Source organism: Epinephelus moara, chromosome 9 (assembly GCF_006386435.1).
Source record: "Epinephelus moara isolate mb chromosome 9, YSFRI_EMoa_1.0, whole genome shotgun sequence".
Classification (NCBI taxonomy): Eukaryota; Metazoa; Chordata; class Actinopteri; order Perciformes; family Serranidae; genus Epinephelus; species Epinephelus moara.
The window spans coordinates 19,816,233-19,843,187 of NC_065514.1; the positions used below are offsets into that span (position 1 = coordinate 19,816,233).

Consider the following 26,955-nt stretch of genomic DNA (forward strand, 5'->3'; position numbering starts at 1 on the left):
ACAAAATTTCTGGTTAAATTCCCTTGCATCACTAAATCTCAATCCTTCAAGGACAAACTTTCCTAACAACTGAAGACAAACCAAATGAAAACCTACATTATCATGGCTTACATCATGAACCAGGACTGAAGTGTTTGATCTCACTTACTCTGCCTTCTAGTGCCCGGCAAAGATTTAAGGTGAAGACACATTTAGAGCCTTCAGCCAATTAGCAAGGTGACGCACAAGTGTTGGCACTGCCACCGTCTGACTGTGATGTAACGACCGTAGTACTAGGCCCTTCAAATAGCAGTAGCTTTCTTTCCTTGGACCAAACTACTCCTCGTCCTACGTCCTTGCAAGCCATACAGACCGACGTGGTTTTGTCTTTTTTTTCCAGGCGTCCCAGGTCAACAGCATGTGATCTAGAGGGCTGAATACAATGGCAAAGAGCAAAGCATTCTGAGTCTGTTTAGAGGGCTGAAAAGGACCAAGTGTGAAAACACTCTTAATGACAGTGTTGCTGTTAAAGCAGGGATAGGTGGTTTACTATTGGTGTTACTGGGCAAAAAAAATCCCCAAATAACTTTTGAGCATACTGTAGTTGAAGTGGTCTGAGAAAAAACTAGACTTCAACATCTCCTCCTGACTGTTTTCAGGCTTTTGAAGAACAAGCACGTGACAGTAGACTTGAGCATATCACAGGTCATTTCAGAGAAGTGTTCCCCTTGGCTTTTCTAGTCTGACACAATAAAACACGTCTATATCGACAAAGCATCACAGAGATGGAGAGGAATGTTTAATTTGGCCTTCAGCTAATTGCAGCCAAAGCCTCAAATTTCAAGTTCACATTTATGTAGCTGATGTTAGAGAGCCTTGAATCACAGTGTGTCATCTGAGAGAGAGAAAGAGAGCACTGTGTGCAGCTCTACAGTGAAATAAGATGTAATAAATCATTGCACAGGAAACACTGGGTTACTCTTTGAAGCATGTTCATATGCCCATGGTCATCTGGTGGGAGGGGCTTAGGACAGAGAGGAGAGAGCTGCAGGAGGAGGGTGTATTTTTAGGGTGCTTTCAGACCTAGAGTTGTCCTGCTTTGGTCTGAATCAGGGACTAATTTTGTTACAAATTTGCATAATTGCCTAGAGTTGGTTTGTGTTTTCACAGCAGCATTTACAAGCGGACCAGATCAAATGCCTTGCTCCAGAAAGCTGCTCTTGATTGGTCCGAATATCCATACGGGAAAAATCCAGGAAGTAAACAAAACATTGAAGAAGAGTACACTTGCAAGATAAATGTGACACTTTCTAATGTCACAATGGAGGGACAACTACGCAGGTTGATTTTAGCGCTGCTCATCGTGGACTATATTGCTGTCATTGTTCATTTTAGTCAAACCATACAGTTTGAAAACGAGGCGCGGCTCCAACTAGAAAACAATGTTTTGATGCATTGGATGTGCTGAATGTGCATATTAAGGCAGTACAGGAGGAGGTGCACATTAATAATCCTCCAGGACTGTAACATGCTCATGTTTAACCCAAACAATGTGTCATGTGACTGCAGCTGGTTCTGATCGAGATTGGAACACATTCTCACCACAAATGAACTGCACCAGAGTTTGTTTGAAACCGGACCGAGACCACCTCTTCAAGAAGGTCTCGTTCCAGTGTTTGCTGTGTTCACACCTGCCCAAATGAACCGCACTTAGGGGGCAAACGAACGAACGAGTTCTACTGAACCGAACCAAACAGGGTAGGTGTGAAAGCACCCTTAAATTCTGCCTACCCCAGCTTTAACAGATTTTCTGAAATAATTTTAAATTCTTTACAAAAAGCTCATAGTTTTTAGAAGAGAATGTGTTTTAATCAGACACATATCAAGCTCCTGGGCAGTGAAAAGGAGGCAGAACAAAGGTCACTTTAAGAATTTCATCTATGAACAATTAAAAAAAGTGACCTATGAGCATTTGTTTGACCTTCCTGTACTGTAAGTGTACCCATTCTCCTAATTTCACATCATACAAATGTAAATAAATAAAGATTTTACACAGACAAAAACATAAATATCAAAACATAAATACTTTCACTCATAGTATGGTAGAAATGACACAGTTACACTGACCATAAATATACATTTCTACTTCTGATAATTCACATTCACTATTATGTAAGATTCTGTATTTACGACATCATACATTCACTGCATCCTCATTGTCCTTTTCTTGAGTCTTATTTGTTTTTATCCTCCTCTGGATTCCCATCCTCTAAATGTGTGTTGTCACTTTGGTCCCCCTCGTCCTGCTCACCTACAAGAACTTTACTGTAAAGCTTCTGCTGCTCTTCTTTAAAAGCATCTTTCACTTTTGCTCGTTTCAGTCCTCCATCCCTGAGAGAACAGAGGTAAGGAAGGAAAAGAGAGTTAAACACAGTGTCATCAGTGTCTTCTACAAACCACTGAAGGACATAATGAAACATGAATTATCTTCCGGGTATGACACTGCACAATTTCTGTCAAAGCTAAAAGCCGCTAATGATGCATTTTGTGAGACAGTGTCTGCGTTTTATGTTCCTGGCAACCTCTCTTTTAGCAGCAATAAACATACAGTTTTATTGACTCATTTCATGACTTTTTCACCATTTGAGATTTGGCTGGCGTTCTCTTTATTACGTCATGTTGTTACACCCTGTTCTTCCTCAACAGTTTAACGGCACCTGACAAGAGAATATCTCCATGAACCAACTCCTAATATTCTCCTAACAGCAGAGAATAGAAACATGCATACTTTTGTAATTTCTTTTGCAGATTATCTGAAAATTCTATTAACATTTGTGCTACATTTGAATGAAAACTTGGCTAATGGCTCACCAAATGAGATCCACTAATCCTCCTTGTGCAGCTACGGCTGCTTTCACCCTGTTGGCAAACTGCACCGCGTCCTCCCCTTCCTACATAAAGACAATAAAAAAGAACAGGCTGAGAAAAGGTGGAAAAAGTCCTCCAGTGGATAGAATAAACAGATGAGCTGAAAGTTGTATCACTGATTTTGGTGATTCAAACAAGGTTGTGATAAAGACTTTCACCTTTTTGTTCATCGGCGGCAGGTACCAAACGCTGCAGACAATGGCCCAGCTGCTCATCATCCTCAGCAGATAATTCACCATGCCAAACTTACTGCTGTTCCAGAAAGCATCCCCAAACCGAGGATCGTACTGCAAGAAAGACACAGGGTCATATCAAGTGTAGGTTGGAGTAAAAGGAGCAGAGAGGAGGAAAAAGACAAAAAAGTTTCTATACCTTGATGGCAACTGGATATACTGTGCAGGCAATTTCAAAGCTGCCCTTTTTGAACATCATCACAGATGTGTTGTTGATGCAAGTACCTGTGGAAGACACAGTGTGAAGCTCTTATCAACACTAAACAACAAGCCTTACGTGCTCTGCACCTGGGTTTAAAACGATTATATCACCATACACACCCTCAGGGAAGATCAGGATGGGCTGTTTAGTTTTGTCAGCAACATGATCACTTAGCCTGCAATGACAAAGAAGAAGTGATCAAAATATATGCATGTATTTTTAAATCTAGCCATTAGCCTCACTTCTAGAAATCAAATAATGTTCAATCTAAACTACTACTTGTACAGCAAAACCAAACCATTATATATTTAATATCCATAGTCTTTGTCAAGTTAAAATATAAATAAGTGATCACAAGTCACATGAACTGTTGTTATATACTTCCTTCCAACGCTTATAAATGCAAGTTCTATCAACAAGCTCCTACAGCCTATACCAGTTTTATTTCAGGCAGTGCTCACTGTCAAGTTCATTGTTTGTTGCCAACCATACACACATACTGATGTGTCTTTAACTGAGAAAACATTGGGGTTTCTTGTAACACATGTTTAGAGCAAGGACACAAGAATATGACTGTTGTCAGAGTAATCTACTCACAGCGCTGCCATTCAAGTGACCAGTGTATTATGTGTCACGAGGCTTTAACCATAACAAAAACACATTTCTATAATGTGTGTGCAAAGTGGTTGAACCTTATGTTTTAAAAAAGTATTTCACAGCTGGAAAATGGTCTTTGCATTAAACTAGGCTGTCTACACAGCAGACAGATGCAAACACTTAACAGATGCAACACACACAGGAAAAGGATTGTGGTATTTGCTTTTGCTCAAGATGCAGAAAACCTACATCGACCAGAATGCACTGCGGACCAATAAACATTCCCTCTGGTAAGGGACATAATGTGAAATAGGCCGTTTTCTCACAGGAAAAAACTGTGGCGGCCAACTAGTAACAAAATATCTTGAATTAAACTTTAACTGCAAGCTAACCTTTTAGTCAAAATGTAACAAATGTGTCTGGGCCACAGTTACATGTTTTAACCACAACTTCGTATTTCAGCCATCATTTAAACTTGACTGTAAACCAAATGCACAAAGTGTTGTGACACCCAGTCACAGTAAGATATATACAAACATATTCAGGGGTGAACAAAGTGTACCATGATTCAGTGCACACTGAGCTGAAATTCCTAATTGATAAGTGGTTGCACAGCAGCAGGACTGACCATACCCTGCTGAGATCCCGTGTCCTCATATGACATCACATTTTGAGTTAACTTGACCTTACACTTCATTCTGCTTAACTTAGGCTTGTTGTCCTTATTCGTGGACATTTTCTGTGCCATTCAGTGGTAGTAAGAGCACAGTACACTAATCCATGTAAAAACAAGATGGCAGCCATCTCTGCCAAGTCAGCTACAGCTGATATCGACACAAAAGCGGACAAGGGACAAAACCTTATGACATTTAATGGTTGAAACGTGTTTATTTATGATTAAGAATGTTTGTAGTTTGATACGGCAACAAATTTGACCAATTTTAGCAACAGCAACAAGCTGAGGCACTGTCAATTAGGAAGTACTGGTTAGGACACATTAGGATTTTATTATTATCTTGTTTGAGGACACTGGGACTAAATTACTGTTGACAATGTTTAGTTTTTATACTTATCAGGTCCTACTGATCCCAAATAGCTTGGAGAAATTAAAAATGCATCCCAAACAAAAGAGTCTCAGGAGGATACTTCAACTGGAGACATGAGCAATGCCAACACTGTGAAGATGCATTGTTACCTTTTGGCCACTAGATGTCTGTCTTTGACTTCTGATCTTTCAAACCAGATGTGTGGAGAGGATTTGACCATGGCTCGCTGGATCATTCCCATCAACCCTCCATGCACCTGGCCAACCTGAGAGACAAGGCTTACTCAACTTCAACTCAAAAATATCAATCCTGATTTTTCACAATCATTCATTCTTCTGATGAACAAACACACACTCATTCACAGAAACACATTCAGAGACAAATAAACTTACCATAGAGTAGCAGCCATCGTTGGCTAAGATGATGACATCAATGGGTGTTGTGTGATTGGCCACACAGATACCGCCATTCTTTGGTTTGTTCTCTCTGAAATTAAACAAGGTTGTTTAAGTCACACAACTTGGTGACAGGAAAGACTGACTGGCAAATATCCATTCCTGAAAGCGGTAACTATACACTCTCTCTCTTTGGAAGCTGATTTTGTTTCTGACTATTAAACATACTGTACCTGTTATGATACGTGATGATTGCTGTGAGAGCTCTCACACAGATGCGGTAACACATCAGATGAATCTTCTCACTCAGGTAGAACCTTAAACTGAAGACATACAGCATAATGCAACAATAATTACTCCAGTACCCTTAAAAATGGACAACTCAAGGTTAAATTGAGGCTAAAAAACAAGGTGTATACTGAGCCAGTCTTGTAGCTTTTGATCATATATCTACTTTTGTTATAAGGATCTATCTTCACCTATATGCTTGAACTGTTCTGAGATTTTGGGGAAACTTACTCTTTATTTGGTAAAAAGGCCACGAACGTAGTCAGGACTAGAAGCAGACTAATGCCAGTGACTGCCAGAGTAACCCTGCAGAAACAAGAACATATAGTTTACTCAAGACTGAACAAGTTGTTCACTCATTCGCAGCTTTTGTTCTACAAAATGTGCCTCAACCACATAACCTGCCTGTGTGCTGCTCTGACCTGAGGGGCAGCAGGATGCCGTAGCGGATGAGGACCCCTAGTCCCCACAGGACAGTAACTCTCAGACTGATATGTCGGAAGTTGTAGTTACTTCGAGTCAGCAAGTTCCAGCTCTGCAGTTCCTGGGCCGAAAAGCGCTTGGTCACCTCGTCATCCACGATGCTCTCCATGCCTCTCCGGCAGAAGTAGAAAATGTCAGCCATTTCAAACTCCGGCTCTGAGCGCAGGCAGCTGGCAGAACCCCGGAGCTCCTGGATCTCCTGCTGCAAAGATGATGGTGGTTCCTTGGCAATGATTCCTTCAATGAAAACGAAAAAAAGAAAAACATGCATTTGAGTTAACAGTCAAAATAATGCAGGTGCAGCAAGCATTCATGACTGAGGAATATTAAGATGTGACTCATTTACCATTGCTATAGGGTTTATAGAGTTCCTGGTTCTTTTCCTTTGCTCCCATCTCCATTCGTATGGTTGCCCACTAATTAAAGTAGGAAAAATATTAAGAAAGAAACAAGATTAACGATTATGCTTTCGTTGTTTTCTGTAATGTTCGACATACAGATAAGAGTAAGACCTTAATTCCGTTATGCTACAGCTGACTAGCAGCTATAAAATTGTACAGACATTAGTAAGCACTGCAGGCCTCCAAATTGCATTCAAGGTTACAGACTCAAAAAGGATATGGGCAGCACAGACTGTGATATTATCAGAGTTATGAAATTAGGCAACATGTTCCCTGGAGGCAGAGAGACAGCTCTGCAAAACAGAACATCTTTTCCTTAGAAGCTTGCAGTCGAGAAAACAATGCAGGGAAACTGCAGAAACATACAACACTATTCTGGTCCAGTTTCAGTTTGAAAGCCTTTGTCTGACTTACTCAAGCATAAATAGGTCACACTTTTGATGGATCAGGCATCTGTGCCACCTAGACCTGCAGAGGGGAAATTTAAAAAACCATCGCCTGGTGTGTTCTCTAAATAAAGCACAAATGTGCACTCCAGCAGGGCTGTAGCTCATGAAAAAACAAACCACTCACAATTGTACACTACATACACACTCCTACACCAACAAGTACTCCCAGACCTGCTGAATGAAGCCATGATTGTCACTACCAAAGACTTACCAGCCTTGCAAAATACCAAGGCTGATTTGGCAGTGTAGATAAGCCACTAAAGCCAGCCTGCCAGGCACAAAACTTCCTGTTGTCCATCCAGGAAGCACCTATTCCCTGTAGGAGGTACTCAGAGCTACATTAAGATAGCAGAATCATGTGGGTGGTACAGACTATGTAGCAATACCACATATGTCAGCAGAATGCAATGATGCTGCCCTATCACAGGTAGAATTTGGTCATTAATGAAGGCAGTGGAATACCAGCTCCATATCTATCTTCTGTAAAACCTCTTGAGTCCAGTGGGAAAGCCTGGACTTTAAGGTCTCTGGGTTGAAACCATTGTATTGTAGGTCTGCTTTCTGCCAGGTTCAATGTCAGAAATCTGAGTGGACAAAGCAGAAAGTAAAACCAGAGAGGATCTTTGGAGGAAATGTCAAATTTGGCTGCACAACCACCCCTATACCTTGATCCATCATAAGCCTCAAGAGAGCCTGCAGCTCATCCTCACCTCCTGGCAAAATCCAGCAGAAAGACAGTCTTGACTGACAGCTACTTCAGATTGACTGGCTCCAGGGGCTCAAAGAGTGGTAAAATTGCCTTACAACAGCTGCCTTCAACTGTACTACCACTATCAGGTTGGAAAATCAGTTTGCAAACCTGCTCGGTCAACAGAGTATGTCCCTATTTGTCCAATCTCCATTATCCTGAGTGTAGGAGGGGAGCTCTAGCAACTCAACAGAAACTGTAGAGCCACAGAAGCTGAGCTTGTGAGATTTGCTTTGTGATAACTCTACCACATCTCAAAAATCCTCCAACTATGTCAGCGGATAAACTCCATCCCAGGAGTCTGAGCTCCCTTCTGTATCTTTACCACCTCAGATGGTAGTCCCATGGCTAAAAGCTTGTTCCTCCCTGGAGTCTGTCCCAAAATCCAAGTCCCAGAGGAAAGGGAGGCAGGAACATGGCTTGTGCCTCTATCAGTCCCCCTGAGCTTGGAAAACCCAGGGGCCGCATTCAATGGGGAATGCATTTTTTTTTTACATTTAAAATCAGTGAGATTAAACTTGCCAAATATTTTTTTTGCAAACTGTACTAGTGTTTTAAATGGTAAGAGTATATGAATTTGATTTTGTACCCCTCTAATAATACTGCACATTGTACAAAGACTCACCTCAAAGACCTTGAGAAGTGTCGTCATGTAGACTCTTCGTATACCAAAAGAGACTCCAAGTACAGCTGGCACGATTGTGAAGACAAACAGAAGAGTAAACCACACAGTGATGGCGATGCCAAGACACCTGCACAGCAGACTGTCAGCAGAAAATGTAAACCAAGTCATGCTGCTCAACAGCCGAAGAGACTCAGGGAGCAAAGAGGCAGCACGCCACGGCGAAACCCACAGCTTTAAGGCAAGTCTTCTGGTCCGTTTGAAGAGTCTGTGTCTAAAGTCAACACTGAAATCAGGACTGGCTCACTGTCTGCATTTGACAAAGACAATAGAAAATATCACAATCATGTCATTAGAAAAAGTACAAACTTTATAATTCACTGCATTTCCTTTAAGGTAAGTGGTCTAGACATCCACCCACATATTTTCACACATAAATCATTATCAAACTGACATATTATCTATAATCAAGCATCCTGGGCTACAGTTTAACACTAATATAGAGTTATTTCCTGGGTATCCCTCCACTGGATGGTGTGCTGTTAGAACAGAGTGGTCTACTGTTGTTGGGGAACTTCTCTTACTGAAGGTTATTAATGAAAAATACAGTTAAAGTGCAATACTTCCCCACAAGGATGAGTTTTCTCAGGGTTCAAAATAACTTGACTTCACTGACTTTCCTGTGACAGCATGCAGAAGAGTTATTCCAGCTTTTCAACAATGAGGCAGTAGCTGCTTAATTGACAGCCGTTGCCTTTTTGCAGGAAAAACTGGTATAACTCTGATGTAAGCTGACGGAAAAAGAATCTGATGAAATGACAATGAGTAAATAATTTCTGAGTTATCCACCAAGAGCTTCAGTTTACCTGTTGGCTGGCTAACATCTTGTCTAGCTGTGTAGTTAAGGTATGAAATATTGTCAATATCTATAAATTGAGTGATGAAATTAAATGTAAGAATACAGCTGTCCCTGGTTTGTGTCAAGCATGAATGACAGGTGCAATATCACTAAAACCTCACAGCAGGTGATGTAATTGAAAGGACACAAAAATGTCCAGTAATGGCAGCTAGCTCTGTAATAGTTAGCAATTCAAACTTATAACTTAGCTAACTAATTTATAAGACCAGGAAAATACAGTAATTTACAATAATGAAGTTACAGTAGTTTAATTTAACGTTAAGGGACAACAACATTATTTAAAGTTAATTAAATAGCCTACAGTAAGTGGTCATTATGTAGCTTCACTGATATCTAGCAACAATGCTTTAACATTACACACTGCGTAACGTTAAATTATAGATAACATCAACTATTCAATTGTCTCCCATGCTTAACGTTTATCACCTGTATACAGTACTAGCACCCTGTAACATTAATTGGACACATAAACTTACCTCTCTGGTGGTTATTGATATTAGGACGTCTCAATAAGTTTGGTTTGTACCATGCTAATTAGCTTACAAGGGCGCTGCTAGGCTAATAAAGCTAACTTTTGACCCACGGCTAACGGCTCTCATCGTGGCGTCCTCCGGATTTAACGCTGGTCGTGTGCCGGAGGAGGACCGAGGTGACAGATGGTGAGGTAGTCCTCCATCTGGACAATACAAGGATTCTCTGACACTGTGCTGGCCATTGGTGCTGGCTTTAGAGGCTGTTAGCAACATGCTAACTACAACGACAGGCAGCGTTGTAGTGGGTCGCCATGGCAACAGATGGCCAATGAGGGCCGCTGTCACTGCACTGTGGGCGGGACTTGAAACTTGAATAGTAAATCTGATTACAGTGAGGTGGTCCAAAATTAGTCAAAACTTTGTCTGAATTAGATGTACTGACATTAACTGTGTTTAATGTGTTCACACTGGAGAATGACAACATGAGGAACTACCATTTTTGTTGTTATCATATACTGTAGTAGCTCCATCCATCAATAGGCCTGAGGTGAAGTCAGGTCATTTGAATCACTTTATTTTAGATCATCAAGAAAACCATCTAAAATTCTGAGGACTACCTCAAGTGTTACTTTTAGAACTTGTTATAGATCTCGGTTCTATTTATATAAGGAAAATATGTTACGTTATAGGTAAAATGATCAACTTTGGACCTTCAAACTCAGATAAAATTGGACACTTATGTTTGTTTGTTCAGTCATTAATTCATTAAAATCATTAATGTAACCTAATTATTAATTAGAAAACACTGCCCAACTTTTCTTTATGCTTTCCCTGGCCATTTTCTGCAGGTCTACTTGGTGCCATACTGTCTACAGTGGACGTGTGTGTGTGGGCCTGCATGTGTGTAATTCTGTGGTATTGTGGCTGATATGGACTCACTGCAACATCAGTGATTTTTTTAAGTGACAAAAATACTAAAAATGTCTGTAATATTACAGGGTTGCGCACAATAATTGATAATAAATTGACTGAATTGAATTGAAAAATAGCATAAGTTATGACTTTATGGCACCTGATATCCCCAAAACATGTTGGTTTCACTTCAGAAAAATGTTTCACTTTTTAGCTTCATTTTATGTCTCATTTTACCTGAATGCATAAAGTACTCACTCAAAGCCTTTTCCCATAAAATGATTAGTGTATCATGAAAGTATTTTGATTATAAAGCAAACATTTAATAAAATGCATCATCCTACAACCATTTCATTGTTATCCCCTTATTGTTGTAGCTGCAGAACTCGTTACCAAAATGAGAAAATCAACATGCCACATGGCTTTCCTTGCAAGTTCTAGGAGCAGTGATTTTTTTATACTTTGTTCTGTTCTTTGTTCCCATATCTAAGACCAGTAAAAGTGTTCATGTGAAGCACATTTGTGGCACCAACTCAATAACATCTTTGGTGACTGGCTGCTAATATACGAGCCCAAGATGTAAAAGCTTATTTGTCCCTTTCTAACCTGATATCTTAAATTACCTGACTTCACCCCACTAATGGTTAAAAATGCTGAAAATGGGCACCAAAGGAAAGCAAACAATAATAGTAGTTTATATTGTAGGAGGCACTCCCTCCCACAATTACAGTGCAATGTACAATGTGTTACAGTACAATGTGCCCACTGCCAGGCTGCTACTTATGTGGTAAACTTACAAAGAAGTTTGTCTACTGCACCCAAATTAAAACAACTAAAATGTGGGCTACAATGTTTTCTTCATGTGGGCTGCAGAGTAAACAGTAACAAGGACATTTTGTTGGAGTAGATTAGGAATTTTTAAATTTTTAACCAAGTGTGCAAGACTCCCTGTCTGGGATCATTATAACTGCAGTAAATTGTCTGAATTCATACAGTGTTGTTTTTTATTTGTGCATTATTAAGATTTACTGTGAGTTAGCAGGATGTATATAAAATACTAAATTGATTTAAAAGCATCTTGGAATACATTTTTTTTTCAATAATGTATCTATTGGTGTTGCATAATATCTGTTACGAGCTATTGTTATACCAATTGTATAAAAAACACACTCTTAGCTAAAATAATTAACACACTGAATAGTTACACTTCTAACAACAAATTAATATAGTGTGTCCAGAACTGGACAGGTCGCCAGACAAATACAGTGCTGACACATAGAGACAGACAACCATTCACACTCATATTCACACCTACGGACAATTTAGAGTCACCAGTTAACCTGCATGTCTTTGGACTGTGGGAGGAAGCTGGAGTACCCAGAGAAAACCCACGCTGACACAGGGAGAACATGCAGACTCAGCACAGCAGGGCTCAAACGATCACCCTGGATTCGAACTGGGAACCCACTTGCTGTGAGGCAACAATGCTAACCACTGCACCACCGTGCCTCCCTGTTCCTGTAATCAATTCATTGAAATCTGTTATGAGACAACTGGACTGCCTTGATTCTGATTCTTAATCTTGAAACTTTTGCTGTCGCTGTGTACGCTGCCTGTTTGCTATTATAAGTTTTATCCTCTCTGATAAATATTTTATTCACACTGAAAAATGCATTTGAATTTTACAAGACACTGAAGAAGATGCACTGCTGTTTCCGTTAAAAGCCAAGTTGGCTTTTACTCTGCATAATTAGTGAGTCGAGAAAAGCCTGTGTGTTTACAGAAGACTCGCCAGTGTGCTACTTCTGTAAATGTCAGTATTGTATTTGTCCCCATCTTTATTTGTTGTTATTTGTTCAAGCCCATTTTGGCTTTTGAAACACAACATCAGACTAGATTCTATCTTGCCTCAGACTTCGCTGGATTTGAGGAGCTTAATTTTTTCCATCAATCCAAATATTGTCAGGCGAGGGTCAAGTTTATTTTGATCTTCTTAAGAAGTGGTGTCTAATATTGCTCAATTCTCCCATGAGCCTGCTGTGGTAGAGTTAAAACCACACAGTTGAGTTTTTCATTAACCTTTTTTAGACTTTTTTATGCCCAATACTGGAAATTAATGGACACCTGCAACCCAGTCTTTATACTGAAATTTTAAAGATTTGGTTGATATTATGGGGACCAGCTTTTGAATGCAAATGTCCCCACAAAGAAAAGACTCCCCACAGACACAGTAATTTACAGACATCGCTTCTGTGCTCAAGTTCCAATAAAAACCTTTATTTTCATATATATTCTGCTACAAATGTCAGTTGTTTCTTGCATGCATAGTTTCACACAGTTAAGACAAGTAAAATCACAAAGTAAGATTTCCCTTTGGAAGAATTTCTCAACTTTATAGCATGCATATACTGTACCCCTGTATCCATTTATGAACAGTCAACCAGCAATTTAGCTGCCCCGCGAACCAGGAAGGGCGTTTCAAGCAGCCATGTTGATCATATTTCTAAAACACACCGTGTACACCAACTATACACGACTCAAATAATATTTCTGTAAACTTTCTTTGGCTTTTTTTTCCCATAAAGGAGCTAACGCTGCTTCTTTATAAATATAGATATGAAGGTAAGAGGGTAAAGAAATTTGTGTTTGAGCTTATGTAAGGGGCAGTTTATGGATGAGGTTGATTGTTCAATCCATCTTGAGGTATTAAAGTTAAAAGAGTAAATGTTGCACCAAAGTGAAAATCACTTCAGGACTGTTCTGTAGACTCGGTAGACTCACAAAACCCCAATAAACATGTACATTTATGAAAGCTCTCTGATAAATTAAAGCAAAAAAAAAAAGGCTCTCTTTTCATAAATACGCTCTGTTGATCACCTGTCGTCGTGGTGATCTGTCAAACTCTGTGTGTATTCATGCAGAGTAATATACAGAATTAATAAAACATACATGTAATTAAAAAAGGCTTATCGCAGTAGTCAAGATTAGCACTGTAACTACAGAGAATTTCCTTCCATATTTTTGCAGGTGAAGGAGTCTTATGCACACTGAAGATCACATATATATCACAGTAAGATAGGCGTAATGTCGTTTAAGTCCGAAGAACTGTGTCAGTGCTACATTACACATAATTACGAAACAAATACTGGCTTGTCTTAACCAGGGTTTGACAATAGTCTCAGTGGATGTAATAAACCTACAGTACAGAGAGGGGAGAAACAACAGTATGCACAAAACACAGACACACAGCTTTGACAGGATCACATGAAGTATTTCCATATTGCCATATTATATTTGTGCTTAAGCTGTCCTCAGCTTTAGAGCAGAAGGTGCTGTATTGGTTTGGGTGTTTGCTGGCATACTGCTGCAGTCGAAAATATGTCTTCTTAATTGCTACAGTTATTAACATGGTGTTGAGCAAACTGACTCAAACGTCCCATTAACCATTAAATCAACAGCCACATCAGCCTTAGAAATATTATTATTGATTAGTTATTTTGTATTCTGTTGTTAAGGAAAATAGGCTTCTTTAAAAAATATACTTTGTAAAAGTCAGAAACGCAGCTGTTGGTTGTGTTTATGTTCTAAGAAACAGCAGCAGCATGTAATCAACAGTTGCTCCCGGCTGTCGTCGTCAGCCTTTGTGCTTCAGCGTGGCAGTTTCAGGACAGGGTTGATATGTTTTTGTTTTCTCGTTCATTGACAGTTCAGAAGTTCAAGATCCGTCGGTACTCTGTGTGGGTCTCTCTCCTCTTCCTTCCACACCAACAGAGCATCCATGTTGTGTTTGAACATGTCGACTCTCTGTCAGGAGCTCATCGAGACATCATCCGCACAAACTCTGAGAATTAAAGAAGACAGATTGATTTACAAAGCTTTAGTTAAAAATCTTCAGTTAAATATATGATGCTGTACAAGTGAGCACAACTACTCCCTAATATACTGGATATACGTCATGCTGTTGAAGGGTTTGTCTGCTTTTGAGGATGAGCAGCAGCAACATCTCAAAAATGTAGTGGCCTATTTATTTGCCAAGTGCTAAATACAAGTTTCCATTTTTCCCAAAAGGAAATTCATAATCACCAGAGATTTTCTGCTACTGGATGTGTGTCATGCCTTTCTGTTCATTTTATTGTTGTTTGTCAATAATTTGTACAAAAAAAGAAATCTTTTGGGTTAATGAGCTGAAATAAATCACTCCCTAACACAATGAGTTCTCAGCGTACTTGCCAACCCTCCCCATTTTCCCAGGAGACTCGCGTTTTTTATTGCCTTCTCACAGTTTTTATACAATTGCACAATTCTTTCACATTTCCCCCAATTTATGGAAAGATTTCACACCTTTTTTTTCCCCTTTTCATTGCCACAACCTGTTTCTGGCACTGTAGAGCATTTATAAACCAAGCCCAATGACCTTTTCCACCCGGGCAAAGTTACAGCTACACCAAACAGTGGGAGAAAGAAATACTCAAGCAAATATTAGATGAAGAAGATTTCCCGTCTCTTACATTGAATTATTCTGTACACTTTTCTGAGAGTCAAAAGTAAAGTTAAAATCGTTTAACAGAAAAATACTGTTTAAATGTCACCAGAATGCAGGAAACGAAATCACTGAAAATCTTTTTTTTCTATTGGGATAGAAGTAGTTTGAGCAAGGGCGCCAGAAGTATGGGGCTAGGAATTAGGGAAGGGGCCACTGCCCCCCCAAAATTATGCCCCTGGTCCACATTCATATTGTAAGTGCTATATCGTAGGCAACTGGACTTGCTTGAGTTTCTTGAGGCTAAGAGCCTTCTTCTGTTTGTATGCATGTCAGAACTGAAAAAGCCTCTTGGATGAGAGACGTCTTCAAGAAACTCAAGCAAGATTAAAAACAGTTATAAAATCGCAAGATGGTCTGTACTTTACACCCCTTTGTATGCAAAAATATTTTAGCTTGATAACAACTATTTAAAGCTGCGCTAGACAATATTTACATGTAAAGTAAAGCTCCAGGAAATTATCACTCAACTCTGCAGTTTCCTTCAAATCTATTGAGCATTTTAGCATCTTTTGGCTCATTGTTTTGGTTTTACATCTTGCAACCTTAAACTGTTTTGGTTCACTCTCACCACTCTCATAGCTCATACTGTAGCACTTCTTCTTAAGTGAAGAAGCTCTAATTACCCACTATATACTGCTTAGCACCAATCGACAGACAACCACAGTTAGCAAGCAGCTAGCTGGTAAACATTTAGCGATTTAAGATCGTAGAATGAATACTGGAGTTACAGTACATTTGTCAGATGGAAAAATATACAACAAGATCAAGGGCACAGACCTGCACAACAGAACACTACCAAGTACGTTTTAATGCATTTAGTTGCTGTGATTTTTCCTTAAAGTATTGCTAGCAACATTCAATTCAATCATAGATCAAAGCAGAATTTTTCACTTATGCATGGAGCTATAGGCACGTTTATTGATGGACTGTGGACATGACTTGGTTCTTTTCTGCCACACATCCTATCTCAAAAGTCACATTAATCCTGTTCACCATGATCTACATGTGTTCTAGCACTCCAGAGGTATACTTTCTTTTTCGGTCTTGTTCAATCAAATGTAACTTGGACATTATTGCTGATGGAAAATGTGAAATTATGTTTAAGTATTGCACTACTGAGAACAGCAGCCCTCTGATATTTTCATCGCAGACAGCCTGTATGCATCTTTTTCTCTGTGGGTAATCTATGAGGTGCCATAATCCTTTGGTATGGAGATAATCTGACAGACAGACCTACTGCCTTCATCTCCTCACCTCACTATCAGCATGGTATTGGAAAACCAGCACACATGTTGGGATTTTACATTGAAAATGTGTTTGCAGGTTTGTGTGTTTAGTGAGAGACAGAAATAGAAAGACATCAACAGACAAAGGTATGGTGTAAGCATGTTTGTTTGCTCTGCACACAGTGAAATGCTGTGCAAACACACTGCATAAGATTCTTTACCTTCAAAGTCTACATGTCCATCTCCGTTGAGGTCGATGTCTCGTAGGATGTCCTCCAGGTCTCTGTGTCCGACCTAAAAAAGTCAGGTTGTGAGGAAGGTGTGAATGTCCACGACACGATCTCAGACAAGATGCACAAGTAAACAGGAAAGATTCAAACAGACATCATGATTGATGGAGAGCTACAGAGAGGAGGACAGACTCTGTACCTGTTGTCCTAAAAGTTTTTTCATTGCTTCTCTAAGTTCTGCTGTGCTGATCTGTCCGTCACCATTTGTGTCAAACTAAGAGAGAGAGAGACAGAGAAACAGAACACAAAAAGGATAAAATCATTGAATGAGATTATCAAACTTCCATTTTCCTTTTTCTTACATACATCCCTAAGCATGCACTTACCACTGTCAACATCACTAAATTACCCAAGTAGAACATCCTGAAGATTATTGTCACTTTTATCTGACATAAAATCTTATGTTTTGTTTTTGCAATGCCATAGTTGCCATACCTGAAATCCCCTCTAAAGATATTCTTTCCACAAGGTAACACTCTAAGATAATCTTCACATAATGCTGTTAACATGCTCGATTGCTATTCTGTGAGCTTCTCCCTGTGTCTTTCCTCACCTCCTTGAATGCATCCCTCAGCTCTTTCACTCCAATCATGTCTGCCGTTTCAGCCAGAAGTTTGGGCCCCATAAGTTCAACAAAGTCCTCAAAGTCAACATGTCCTCCCACTGTTGGACAGATTGAAAAGAGGAAGCTGGGTTACACTTAAAGGACAAAAAAATGACAAAGCATTTTGCTTTATTTGTGCTTTTTAAAGGTCCAGTGTGTCAGATTTAGGGGGGGGGGGGGGGGGGGGGGCGTATATTGGAAGGAATGGAATATAATATAATAAGTTTTTTTTGGTGTATAATCACCTGAATTATCTTGTTTTCATTATCTTAAACTGGATTTATAGTTTTTGTGTGTCAGTTCTATGCAGGTGAGCATTTATACTTGTGCAGGGTTTCTGTAAAGTGCTGTAAAGTTTAGTTGGTTCAAAACACATCCAAAACCCACATTAAACACACATTAAACATGGCTTAATAGTGAAATTTCAAACACAAGTACACAAATCGACTTCATTATAACTCGCAGCATTCACTGACAAAGCACTTGTCTTTTGCTGGACACATTTTCCCCACAAATACAACATGCTAATGATTTTAGCACAAGACTATTGCATTTTACATTGTATAAATTAGCCTAGCAATGAGTGGCGATTTCCTCTGTTCATATGAAGCCAAAATAAATCCCAAAGTATAATCCCCTGAAGGATAAATCAAACACAAGATTTCAAATGCTATTTTTGTGGAGGCTTTATTGTCCTCGCAATTTATTGTTTCTTATTTGTGAAATAAAAGTAAATAAAAGCTTCGTTGCCACTGAGGGAAATGGTTTCAGCTTCCAAAAATAGACAGGAGGTCTGTGTCGCTGCGACGTGTAGTTAATTTTCCGGGGAGGTGCATGCCAGGCTATAGTGTTGATTCGATACAGAAGAATAAATCCCACATGAGAATGTGCCATTTACATCTACATACTGAGTGGGTCCTTGTCCACAGAGATCACCATGTTGCACTGCCATGTTTCTACAGTAGCTCAGAACAGACAAACCAAACACTGGTTCTAGATAGGGCCTCTCTTAATTTCACATCAGTCACCGTATAACGACCCCTCCATGATGAGCCAAACAGCATTGGGAAAAAGCACCCATTTTTAATGACAAACTTCTTTATTCAGTGTTTTTGCTTGTTTTACCACCTAGTCCGTTTATTTAGAAGTGAAGAGACCTCTGCGGATAATTCGGCTCCCGGTAAAAACCTCCCGAACAATGGAACAATGAGCACTGAAATAATCCTAACTGGGAATTCACGCATGGCACATGGGAGAAGTTATAGCTGGTTGGAATCCTCACTGCTAAATCCTACACACTGCTCCTTTAATGTGGCTGTAAATGTACTGAAGTCAAACATTTTCAGTAATGATATGAGTGTGTAAAATGGGAGACAAAATTCATAGACATGCACACATATACACACAGACCGATTTACTCACAATTCATGTTGATCTGCTGGCTCAGTTCTATCAGCTCCATCTCTGTTGGCATGTAGCCCATAGTTCTCATGCAGTTCCCCAAGTCTTTACAGCCGATGAACCCGTCTTTGTCTTTATCGAACTCCTTGAATGCCTCACGCAACTCTGACAGTGAGGGAGACAGGGTGCAAATGTGAAAAGTTATTTGAGAATAATTGTGAAAGTTAGAGTTTTATTTTCATGTCCTTTATTTTCACTTCTAAAATGTGACATACATACCATCCATTTCTTCGGGCCTCAGCTCTCGGTCCTGTGAAGGATCACAGTGCAAGGTTAGGATCCAAACACTGCTGATACTTTTAAAATCATGCCAATACGCAGCACTCCTCACACAATATGATGCTGCTAAAAAAATAAGAAACTGCACGTCTTTGCAGCAGAATGCCAAGAGTCTGCAGGTTTCCTTCCAGTCAGAGAGGAAGAGCTTATCACATGATGAAGAAAACATGCGGACTCTTGGCACTCTGTGACATCCTGTTGAAAAATAAAACATTAAGTGCTGGGATAAAAATTAAATAGCAAAGACAAGGTAAAGATGGTGATGCAGAGGCAATAAAAAATGCAAAGTACTCAACAATTCCTTTATTTGATGGTCCATTGACTTAAAATGACTCAATCTGCACCCCTTTATCCATTATGGACAGCCATGTGAGAGCTTGTCATCAGAACAGTCAGTAAAACAGCGGTCGTCTACACTGAAGATTTCAACATCACTGTTTTCTCTAATAACAAAACCCTGACTCGTGTTGTCACTGCAGACAAAGACAGATAATCGTCATGTAGGGAGCATTTCTGCCATCACCATAACCCGGCTTTAATAATCCTCTGTCCTTCCTGCCACAAATATCCACCAATGTTTATGAGTAATGCAGCCACATGCATAAACATACACACAGACACACACTCTTGCATTTAGCATTTTAGCTATCAAAAGACTAAAAAGGATTTCATACTCTAAAGGTACCATCTTATTTCCACTGTGATTATTTACATGCTGTGAGTGCTGACTTTCCAGTGAGAGGTGATTATCACACACATTCATCACATGGTTCTGTTATTGGGCGTATACTGTGTTGGGTGCTAATCTCACGGCATGCATGCACATGATATTGTCTGGACTTACGTACAGCCTGCCGGCTCTCAGCGAAGCCCTTTCGTAGAAAGATGCACGCAGGCCCCAGTACATTGTGCATGTTGGCTCCGTTCTGGGCCAGGGCCACTAGCGGCTCAAGATAGGCCCCCCCAGAGCCCCCCTCCTCACAGGACTGCACTGCTTTGTAGTTCTTCTTTTGGTCCTGGAGCAGCATCCGGGGCGGGGGGCCAGACATGGGAGCAGAGGCAAAGACAGGGGTAGAGACCGTGACTCAGACTGTGGCAGCATGGAGTCGACAAGGAGGTGGGATGGAGGGGGTGACAGACATATGCCTGTCAGTCATAGAGACGTGTGGAGTCAGGTCAGTCATGATGGAGGAGAGCACCTCAGTCAGAGGGAAGATGTTGTAATTTGTCATGACAAGAGCAACTGATGCCATCCATGAGTCTGTACTGCAGGTCACAATCCTGCACAACAGAACAATACTTAGCCTCTGTATCATGTGTTACACATAATGCTAATGGAGGAGTTCACTGCATAGCAAAAATACATCTTTGTCACACTGATAGCCTCATGTAACTGCTCTCTAAAGTCCAGGTCAAGCAAAAATAAACATGTGCTCTGAGTTTGTCACATCACAGAAAGGTGTACGTTTTTACAATATTAAGTATTTAAGTAAAATTAGGTTTCAAATTGGTTAAAAAATAGGCAGTATTCTCTGCTGTGCAATGCTGGGGGCGTGTCCACCAAGGGACCTGAAACGAAGAACGAGCCACTGCAAAGCGACAGACTCTTGTTAGCAGCTACAGGACAGCACCCACACACCAGGCCGAGGAATGAGTGAGCTACTGTACAGTCTCAGCCTTTTATTCAGGAGCTAACAACAGCTAATGATAGCATAAATCATACATCCACAGCAGTGGACAACAACTACAATTCAGCTCCCAGCCACAAAATAGCTCCCAGTGTTGTCACCTTTTAACAAGTATTTTCTAATGTACACATATAATGTACGATAGAAAGCTCTGATTCTTACTATACCTGGCCTTTAATTATTTTATTTTTTCTAGTCCTCAGCTGCACATTTTCTGTCTTTGAGGGATAATAACAGTTTAAATCAAAATGTGGTCTTAGTTTATGTTATGATAACATCTACTGTAAGCACCAAAGTAACTGCTGAGATCTGGGAAAACGGCAACATCACCACTACAAAGTCAGGTGATGATTATATAAACTTTGAGAATTCAGTTGGAAGAGGAATTTAACTTTTGGAATTAAGGCAAAAGTTAAAATTAAAGACCAAACTGTATGCTATAAACATAGAAAACAGTTTACAGACCAACTTCGTGATTTAAATTTAACATACTGACTATATTTGTGCTGCCAGTGTGGTGGCAGAGCAAGAGGTTTCCTGGTTCAAACCCAGGGTGCGGGAGCTCCTTTGCGCTGAGTTTGCATGTTCTCCCCATGTCAGTGTGGGTTTTCTCTAAGTACTTCGGCTTCCTCCCACAGTCCAAAGACATGCAGGTTAATTGGTGACTCTAAACTGTCCGTAGGTGTGAATGTGAGTGTGAATGGATCTATGTGTCAGCCCTGTGACCTGTCCAGGGTGTCCTCTCGCCCAGTGTCAGCTGGGATAGGCTCCAGCACCCCACAACCCCCCCCAACAGGAGCGGAACAAGTTCCACAGTTTGCCAACATTTCAGGTGCACCAAATTAATTATTAATTATCATAAATTAATTATCTCCAAATTAAGTAGTTTAGATGATCTGACCACTTATGTTTCTTGCTCCATCCTACTTTGTTGTAGCTACGTTGCTGTGCTCCAAAATTTCAACACTAACTTTGGTGAGTACAATATATATTATAATTACCGATAGCAACGATGGCCACAACTACAAAAATAGGACCCAAGTCGTAATACACTGAAATAATCCTTTAATACCCAATTTGCTGGTTGGTAAGAAACAACAGAGTTCACATGAGTAAAGATTTAACTGATAGCGTTTTGACTCTAACTAATGATACAGTCTAAATGTGTTGGTAGTCATAGTGGTAGTACGATGTCTGCTGATTGGAGGGAATTTAAAGGGTCGACGACACAGTCTTTTTACAGAGTCATGCTGGGATAACAAGAGCGACAATCTTTTTGTGCACATTACAAAATAACTGTGTTGTCCAGAAGACAAGAGAAGACTAAAGTTCAGCCAGCCATTTCATTATAATCACCCATTAGCCAACCGACCAAGGGGCAAACGTTGTTCCGAGAGAAGTCATCCCAATTACAGACAGAGCTACAGGTTAATTAAAAATGAGCAATCGCTGCCTGCCACTGGACAAAAATAGCTTTGTCTAAATAAATTCAAATGAGGTCCAAGCCTTGTTCTGACTAATATTTAAATCAGAGAAACTAGCTGCATAATCTGATGCTAAATGCAGAAAACAAGAGACTATCAGACAAAGGACTCTGTTCTCATGCTCTGTCACTGTCTGCTACACATTTTTGTCATGCAAAAGCAGTATCATCTCATCTCGCTTATAAAACATGATAATGTCGGTCAAGTCTTCAATTACCGCCGTGTAACATCCAACTCAGTGGAGGAAAATCCAGCTAAAAGCGAGTGGATTGGATTCACTGTCACAGCAAATTACCGTGGGACCATTTTTGCTGCCGCTTTAAATCTCTCAGACATGCTACCCGTCTCCAGATGCTTTTACAGTAAAACAACTACATGCATACGTAATGAAAAATATATATGCATACATAAACTACATGTAAAAATACACGGTATTATATTCTCTACAAATGACCTTCACACTCCATCTGTTACCATGCCGGTCCTAATGCCAGTTCATGCATTCCTACAGTCTCCACCACAGGAACGGATGCCCACTGGGTAATCTGACCAAGTGATGCATGGAGCAGGGCTGTCTGTGGGTATATCGTGCCAGAAAAGTACTATGAAGCCACGCGCTCGCAGTTATATAACCAAGAAAAAAAAAAAAAAAGTCAAGTAAGAACTTCTCCACCACTCCAACCCATTTTGCACAGATGGCATCAACAGTTGCACGTCATATTGTGCTTCCTCAAGGATGTGCAGCTGCTGATATGAAGAAAAAAGTCTATTTGTGGGGCTGTTTGCCTGCTACACTGAGAGTCTATTCAAGCATACGCTGACATGACAGCAGATGTGAGAGATGCATTGTACGAACGAAGGTTATCTTCTTGAGCCTTTACAAAAATGCGCCTGAGTGTTCTTCCTCCGTTGCTCCTCAACTGTGCACTTATGTTGCTGTCTAAAAGCTTCAAAGCCAGGGCTAATAGAATCTGATATAGCTGAAAGAGCACACCTGTTTGCAACATTTCCACTGACTGGTCACATCCCGCAGGTGCAGGTTCAACAGGGTAGAAATCTTCCACTGGCTGGTAAGGTGGCATCACTGTGCGATTTGACTCTAATGTTCGGTGACATGATCCAAATTCAACGGCTTCACCTCAGCAAACAGGTCGAGCACAAGCAGCACCGACCGCCTCCTTTGACCTCTTGTCTAAAAGGCTAAAATGGGTTTCTAGGGAATGCAACATGCACTATTGAGCACAGAGGGAACAGAAGACATATGATAAGATGCAAATGCCACATTAGCGCTTCACAGAGAGAGAATTCATAAAGCACATGCAGAATTAGTTTTAAAGGAAGTCAGCAAAGTCCTGATCAATACTTTAAGCCCCAGTGTTGGCATACTGCGCAAGCTTTACTCTCCCATGTGCTGGGACGACACAAAACACGGGGAAACAGTTCGAGACAGCCTGTTGTGAACACCCAGTCAGACAGTACACAGGGTCCAGTCACATAGCCTTTGGTCAGGTTGGGGTCACACCATGAGACAAACATGCACCGACAATCAGGGGATTCAAGGAGACCACAGCAGAGCGGACCTTACCTTCTTGGTGAAAATTTTAAGCGACTTTACAGAGTTGCCCATTGCAAAGAAAAATCCTCCTTGCTTTATGTTTTCTCTCTAACCGTGTGTGTGTCAGTGTGCCTGTATGTGAGTGTATGCATGTGTGTTTGCATATGTTCCCGGGCATGCATGGGAATAGGAGTGATTAGAAAGGGAAAGAGGGTTCAGTGGGTCATTGACTAATATAAGAGGACATTTGGGAAAAGGCAGGGAGAGGAGCAGAGATATCATAGGAGGTAGAAGGAGGGAGAGGACGAAGGAGTGTACGGGGAGGACCTAGAGGCAAGGTACGAGGGGAGGAACACTGAGACAAAGGAGGAAATATGTAAACAAGGACAAAGGACAGATCAGAACAACACAAAGATAAGCGAGGGAGAGGAAGCATGCATGTGATCAGAGCGAGATGCAAGCGCCAGGAGTAGGAAAAGCAAGATTGCTTATTCATTCCATCCTCTCTCCTACAGTGTCTTTCCTCCCTCCCCTCTACCCTCTCTCTCACTCCCTCTCTCCGTCCGTCTGTCTGTCTTACGCTCTTTTTCCCTCGCTCCCTCCCTCTACTCCCGCTCACTCCACAGTTTTAAACCATCTATGCGAATGTGACAGAAGAAGCTCGTTCGGACAAGCATATTACCTTCCCCTGAGCGAGACGCTGGAGACACTAATCCAAACATGCACACACACACAAACACACACACACACACTCGATTAAACACACATGGATGTGGGGCTGTGGAGCTAAAAATATAACACACGCTCGCTCTTCAACCCCTACTCTCTCATATTTCTCCCCACTCTTCCCCCAGCATTTAACCCTCTATCTCTCTCTCTCTCACACACACACACACACACACACACACACACACGTAGAAGCATCACAATGTCATGTTAAGCTTGAAGGGCACGGATTCAGATCAAAGCCAAAATATGCAAAGAAATGACACACGGATTGTGAACCACCAAGGATGCGAACCAACACGTGCAAATGCAAACACACACAGTAAGGCAAACAAATGCTCTCTCTCTGCCTCACTCATACACACACACACACACACACACACACACACACACACACACAAGCATTTATTGTAAAATACAATGACACTGGAGATCAAACACCTCTAAAACCAGCAGTAGAAAATAATGTGCAGGTACTTATGTGTTATTAAGAGGTACTTGTACTTGCATTTCCATTTCCATTTCCACTTTTATTTCATTACATTTCAGAGAGTAATATTGCACTTTTCACTCCACTTCATTAATTTTACAGCTATATTGACTTTGCAAATTTAAATTTAGATCACTGTGAGCTGTATCAGAATGTAGGATGGTGTTCTCTCACTAACAGAAGGGAAAAACATTGTCTAAAGCTGCCCCTCTACCTTACTTCCCTTTTAAAAATCAAGTCCATCTCTCATCACTCACGCTCACAGGAATTTTTATCCCTTGAAACCCCTCAGATACAGTACAGAGCTCGCTAAATTAGCTTTTAGTTTTTTCACCCCACATAAATGGAACAAGTTACAAGAGGTATTTAAATTAGACAGGTAAGTGTTGTTACGTATATCATTTCAAGTATATGCTAGATGATATGGTTGTTTTACAGTGTTGCTGCTTTGGTTAATTGACAGACATGATTTTTTATACATATTAATGTTTTTATTGTTGTGATGTATCCGTCCTTTATGGCAGACTCCATTTTCAATTCTTTAACTCTTACTGTTTTTTATTTCCAATGCTGTTTATAGTTCCTGGTAGATATTGCCTACTTATTTGTTTATATGGACTTTTTCCATCACTTTATTGCAATTATATATTTGTATCCTTCGAGCCCACTGAATGTGAACTCAGGGCTGTAAAAGAGCTTAATGCTCAGTTAATTTTCCCTGAATACACAGTGGTTGATGATTAAACATATGAAAAAAAATACGATCGCTTATAAAATGTGATAAATTGTTATATCTTCATTTGCCAAGGTGTGTATAGAAATGGTTTGAAGTCTCAGCAATTGTCATATAATCAAAAGAGGTGTGACAGGCATGACATGCAACACAACAACATCGGCCTGTAGTGTGACATATAGCATATGTGTCAGCAGAGCTTTATCAACAACAGCACCGGCATAACATGGCAACAACAATTATTTATCATCCCTGTCATATGGTGGCTGATTTCACCCTCTGCTCGGAGGTTAAGGAGCTCGTGAACCTCATTGTTTCCCCAATTTGTGGACATTTTCAGTGCTATATTTTTCCTTTAAGTTAGCTGCTAACTGCTATCTGCAACTTTAGAATCTCACACAGTGGGTGACACCCATAACATGTTGTCGAAACACAAAACTGTGCCACTCATGACCCGTTCTGCTGGCTGTCCATCGTTTCAGCACCTTGACTGTACGTTTTAAACCAGTCGTCCAAACTGGTGGGTTACAGTCCAAAAGTGGGTTGCACATCCATTTTGAATGGACCACAAGTGACTCACAAACATGTTAAGTTTGTAAAAAAACACACTTTATTTTTAAGTACAGTGAATTTCCAGCACAGAGCTTTTATTTTGAAGTGCTTTGCTTCTAGCAAACTAGCTCAACAACATGGCCAAACACAAGTATGACACTGAATATATTACACTGTTTGAGCCTTTAACTATTGAGTAAAAAGGTATCTGTGCCCTGTGGCTGGACTACTTGGGAACCACTGCTTTAAACAGCACGGCGAGGCAGCATAACATAACCTGAAATTCCCATCTTGAAGAGGCAGTGTAAAAGGGGCTATAGACAGATGGAAACAAGAAAATGAACAGTCACCTAACACCAGATATTTCTTGCTAGGTACTAGGTAACAGACATGGCCACAGCAAACAAGAGTAAAGTCAAGACTAGTCTAGACTGATAAATAGCCCTACAGGTAAAGGAAAATATGCATTTTTGATTTAGGGGTGAGCTGTCCCTTTAAGCCCCTTCAGACTAAACAGTTTACTTTAAATTATAGCTGCTGCGCAGCAATGGTCGGGGCCGGGCAATTTTAGGCAAAATTAGGCAATTCTGAGCAACACACACACTAAAACAAAGCATATCACAACATAGAAGTTACATCATATAATTAT

General features: G+C 40.4%; 2 protein-coding genes across 8 annotated transcripts in view; both read right to left on the reverse strand.

Annotated features, from left to right (window-relative positions):
- Positions 1-747: 747 nt before the first annotated feature.
- gpat4 (glycerol-3-phosphate acyltransferase 4) lies at positions 748-10,069 on the reverse strand. The gene is made up of 13 exons (XM_050053017.1): positions 9,767-10,069; positions 8,375-8,681; positions 6,498-6,567; positions 6,091-6,388; positions 5,900-5,974; positions 5,614-5,703; positions 5,378-5,471; positions 5,135-5,250; positions 3,462-3,517; positions 3,280-3,365; positions 3,066-3,194; positions 2,851-2,930; positions 748-2,370 (listed from the first exon to the last, which is right to left on the reverse strand). Exons 2-13 carry the CDS (start codon positions 8,540-8,542, stop codon positions 2,214-2,216), a joined length of 1,419 nt encoding a protein of 472 aa, XP_049908974.1. The 5' UTR covers positions 8,543-8,681; positions 9,767-10,069; the 3' UTR covers positions 748-2,213.
- A 2,895-nt stretch (positions 10,070-12,964) lies between these two features.
- cabp1b (calcium binding protein 1b) overlaps positions 12,965-26,955 on the reverse strand; it is a 20,618-nt gene continuing 6,627 nt past the window's right edge. Inside the window, exons 1-8 of one of the 7 annotated variants that reach the window (XM_050053020.1) lie at positions 23,836-24,507; positions 19,927-20,094; positions 19,019-19,049; positions 18,761-18,904; positions 17,288-17,397; positions 16,874-16,948; positions 16,666-16,738; positions 12,965-14,516 (exon numbers count right to left, since the gene is read on the reverse strand). In XM_050053020.1, the coding sequence (XP_049908977.1) occupies positions 14,491-14,516; positions 16,666-16,738; positions 16,874-16,948; positions 17,288-17,397; positions 18,761-18,904; positions 19,019-19,049; positions 19,927-20,094; positions 23,836-23,877 (669 nt within the window). In that variant the 5' untranslated portion in view covers positions 23,878-24,507 and the 3' untranslated portion in view covers positions 12,965-14,490. Of the gene's footprint in view, positions 14,517-16,665; positions 16,739-16,873; positions 16,949-17,287; positions 17,398-18,760; positions 18,905-19,018; positions 19,050-19,922; positions 20,360-23,244; positions 23,530-23,835; positions 24,508-26,955 lie in introns of those variants that run through there. The other 6 variants (XM_050053023.1, XM_050053021.1, XM_050053022.1 and 3 more) reach the window with 6 other exon arrangements.